General features: G+C 37.3%; 1 protein-coding gene across 1 annotated transcript; it reads left to right on the top strand.

The window, feature by feature from the left end:
* The first annotated feature begins 2,866 nt into the window (after window positions 1-2,866).
* Window positions 2,867-3,383, top strand: LOC131982642 (lactose-binding lectin l-2-like). Its single transcript, XM_059347172.1, has one exon. It carries the CDS (start codon window positions 2,954-2,956, stop codon window positions 3,341-3,343), a length of 390 nt encoding a protein of 129 aa, XP_059203155.1. The 5' UTR covers window positions 2,867-2,953; the 3' UTR covers window positions 3,344-3,383.
* Window positions 3,384-4,179: the final 796 nt, after the last annotated feature.

Raw genomic sequence — 4,179 nt, 5'->3', positions numbered from 1 at the left:
GGGTGAAAAACTGCTAAACCATGACAGTAAAAGACGTAAAATGATAAATGAGTTAATTCCGTTTCAGTAACAATAAAAACACTGTAAATGTTTATATCAGACAAAACTGGATTTTTTTTTTTTTTACAGTTTACAAAAACAAAAACATTACTCCACTGTAAAATACTCTGGCACCGTGTTTGTAGCAAAAATATACTGTAATATATATACAAGCATCATTTTTGCATTTATTTTTTAGTAAGAATACTTTTTCTCACTGTTAAATGTACTAAACACCATATCTCTAACAGAAATATACTGTAATATTTAATGAAAAAATCTTTAATTTATGCAGCATTTATAAAGTATTTTCTTGTCAATTATATGGCAGAACAGCGTTTCTTTTGATGGAAAAACTTTTTATTTTTCATGGTAAAATATGGAATAAAATGTCAATCTTAAGCGTGAAATCAACAGTGTTAATATCATTTTACCGTAATATTAGAAAAAGGTGCACTGTATTTATTACGGTAAAGTTCTGGAAACCACAGCTGCTGGTTTTTACCATAAAAACAAGTTTGTTTTTTTTACATTGTACTACAAACACAATGACGTGTGTGAATCCATTAAACTGTAAAGTTACAAAGTGAAGATGTATAAAAAGTTATTAACAGCATGAATGTGATCAGTCTGCATGTGTCTCTACAGGCCTGTGTGCTGGACGTGAGTTCCATTTTATTTCTTTAAAGAAGACTTTTACCGAAGCACAAAGTTACTGCAGAGAGAAATACACAGACCTGGCCACTGTAGACAGCATGGAGGATGTGGAGATTCTGATCAGAACGGCAGAAAGAGCAGAAGTTTCCTCTGTGAGTTCACTTTCCTCTTTCTCTCCTTTCTGACATCATGTCAGTGACACGTGGGTTTAAAGTTTTACAGTCTGAGACGTGAAACTTCACAGAAACTTTTAAATGTTTTTTTTTTTACTCTGAAGGAGGACGAAAATTTAGTTCCCTATTGAACGTGTATTATAAGAGATCTCTTAATGTCCAGTATAAACAGCAGCAATTATTACAGGAAGCAGAACCTGTTTCACTGTTCATATGGACACATGAATATTATTATTAATGCAAATATGTGTTTCAGGTCGCCTGGATCGGGCTGCAGGATGATGGTGACATGAGCTGGAGCTGGTCACTGTCAGACACAAGCTTCTACGGACCAGGAGAGGAGTTCAGAGGATGGAAACATGGACAACCAGGCAATTCAGGAGGTGATCAACACTGCACAAAGATGAAAAATAATGGAGAATGGGAAATTACCGGATGCATGGACAACATTCAGGCCGTCTGCTGTGATGTGAGAGGTGAGAATATTGCTGAGTGAAGGTAAAACAGAGCAGTTGAGCTTGTTGAGCTCTCCTCTTCTCTGCTGCTCTCTGCCTCTCTGTCTCCAGTTACAGTTAAAGCAGATGGACGTGAGTCCTGCCTTCATTTATATAAATATATAAAGGTTTCTATAAAGAGCTCCATCATTAACAGCTTTATCCCACCTCACTGTCTCAGTCAACAGGGCTGCAAGAGAAGGAGTTGATATGCACACAGCTCCACGTTTCATTCATTAACCCTTCTAATGCACAACATGCTCTAAAATCAGCCTCATTCATTCCCTTCATGTTATTAGGGCCTCGGGGCAATCTCCCCAGCACTGGTCCCATACAGCAATATCTGTAGGGACCAGTGCTGCACTACTGTGGATTTCTTCTTCTTCCTCTTCCGGACGCAATTTCGTCCCGCTACTAGTCCTACAACTTGAAGAGTTGCAGGACAAATTATATATCAAAACGTGCAGTTTGATCGGGATCAGTGTGCTATTACTTTTCTCTACTGAATACGAATTTTTCGCGACGTAAGTCGGCAGGTGTCAATTAATTCTGTTGATTGCTTTGATCTTTGATGTGATTACAGTTACAGATACACACACATGCGTGTGAGCACGCACACTCCTCACACATGCATACACATTCTTCAAACACACACACACACACACACACACACGCACACACACACACACACACATTTTGAGGTTAAAGGGCATAGTTTGAAATCTCTGAAGAATCTCATCATAGTGTACACACACCGGCAGTAGCCCCCGTGGCCCTTTCAAAATTTCCCCAGAGGAAATTTTCTAGTTTAATATAATATTGTTATTAAATATAATATTGTTATTTAATGCTGCTGTGTGTTTCTGTGCTCTATCTTTTGATATCAACTTATTTTATGATTGAATATTCCAAGTATTCTTTAAATATCTTGTTTTTGATAACAGATCATTATTTACTTTTTGCTTCTCATACTTTATGAAGAAAAAAAGTTTATGTATTATTACACAGGTAACTACTTGGCTAAGTAGCTCGTTAATGAATGAGGGTCATTAACGAGCTACTTAGCTAAATACTTAGCCGATAAGTTAGCTTAGTAGTTAGCTTGGCTAAGTAGTTAGCTTAGCAAGCTACTTAGCTAACTACTTAGCCAAGAAGTTAGCTAAGTAGTTAGCTTAGCAAGCTACTTAGCTAACTACTTAGCCAAGAAGTTAGCTAAGTAGTTAGCTTAGCAAGCTACTTAGCCAAGAAGTTAGCTAGTTAGTTAGCTTAGCAAGCTACTTGGCTATAAAATGGATATGGGTCATTTTTGACCCATGTTGTGCATTAGAATAGTAGTGAAACAAAAAGGGATTTTACTAAAACATGAATGAAGGAAAACATAAAATTAGGATGTATGATGATCAAAAACAAACTAATTGAGGAAAACCTGGAATACTGAATGATGAAAATAATTTATTGCAAAGATGTAGAACATAAAAACTCTGTCGGGCCACTTTAGATACATGTTGTACATCAAAAGGTTAAGAAACATCAAACTGCTGAGAAAAACATTCAGACAGAAAAAAAAAGTATGCATCAGTGTTGTGTGTTATGTTGCCTCTGCACAGCTCTTCTCTGGATCTATTTTCAGGTCAGGATGTGAAATTTGTCCCCACTGACGACAAAATGACCTGGACCGAGGCCCAGAGCTACTGCAGAGAACACCACACAGACCTGGCCAGTGTGAGGAACCAGGCAGAGAACCAGAAGGTCGAGGAGGTGATTCCAGGAGGAAAAGCCTGGATCGGCCTTTTCAGAGACTCCTGGAAGTGGTCCGATGGAAGCAGCTCCTCGTTCAGATACTGGAACACAGGAGAACCTAACAACAACGGGGGGAAGGAGGATTGTGCAGCAGCAGATTTCAGCTCCTCTGGAGGATGGGGGGACAGGAACTGTAACGAGAAGTTTCCATTCATCTGCTACAGTCCATCTAAGTGGTAACCCCTGATTCAAACAGTATTTATACTAGATTTAGATTAACTTTAGCATGAAATGAGAAAATAAAAAAAAAACATTTCTGGACATAATAACTATGTAATCAGTTTGTGTTGACATAAATGTGAGAATATGAACAGATGGAGGAAGTAACTGCTGATAACTTATAAAGTTCTGCTGATAAACTGAAGGACTAAACTAACTGATGACACTTTAATATCAACAGGATGCTGATTATTATCCATGAACCTGGTCTCACAGGAATCCGTGAAATAGCCACGGATTCGCTTAACTCAAAATCCGTGAAATAGCCACGGAATCACTCAAATTTCCGTGAAACTGACACGGATTTCGCTACAATGCAAGTTCATATTTTTTCCTATTGGTTTGTTCCAAGTCACGTGACTTTCAAGAACAAAAAACATGGCGGACAGTTCTCTAATTTTTTGTGAAAAAATCAATATTTTGACTTAGTTTCTGCATAAAAATGGATTTTGATCACATTTCTAGCGAGAAATATATGTTTTAATTTCTAAATATTCACTCAGTGAATGTACATAATCACTTTGTATGTCAGTTTCACGGAAATTTGAGTGATTCCATGTTGTTGTTATCCAAGCAGAAATCTCTGAACTGATCATGTTTGCTTGTTTTTTAAAGCTTCTTTGATGAAGGTGAAGAGTATAAGGAGGATTCTGCCTGTACCTGCTGTCATTGAGGGAATGCTGAAGCAGGTAAATCATCTATTTATTCAACTTTTATGCAAAAACTGAGCAATTAAATGACTTTTAGAAGCAAATCTAATATAAGATGAGATAAAACTTTATTGACCCTCAGAAGGT

Source organism: Centropristis striata, chromosome 13 (assembly GCF_030273125.1).
Source record: "Centropristis striata isolate RG_2023a ecotype Rhode Island chromosome 13, C.striata_1.0, whole genome shotgun sequence".
NCBI lineage: Eukaryota > Metazoa > Chordata > Actinopteri > Perciformes > Serranidae > Centropristis > Centropristis striata.
The sequence above is the reverse complement of the archived record's forward strand: the minus strand, read 5'-3'. Positions and strand labels throughout refer to the sequence as shown.

What these genes read in the sequence shown, in the direction of transcription:
- LOC131982642 (XM_059347172.1), top strand. Translation starts at nt 2,954, where the DNA reads ATGTTGCCTCTGCACAGCTCTTCTCTGGATCTATTTTCAGGTCAGGAT.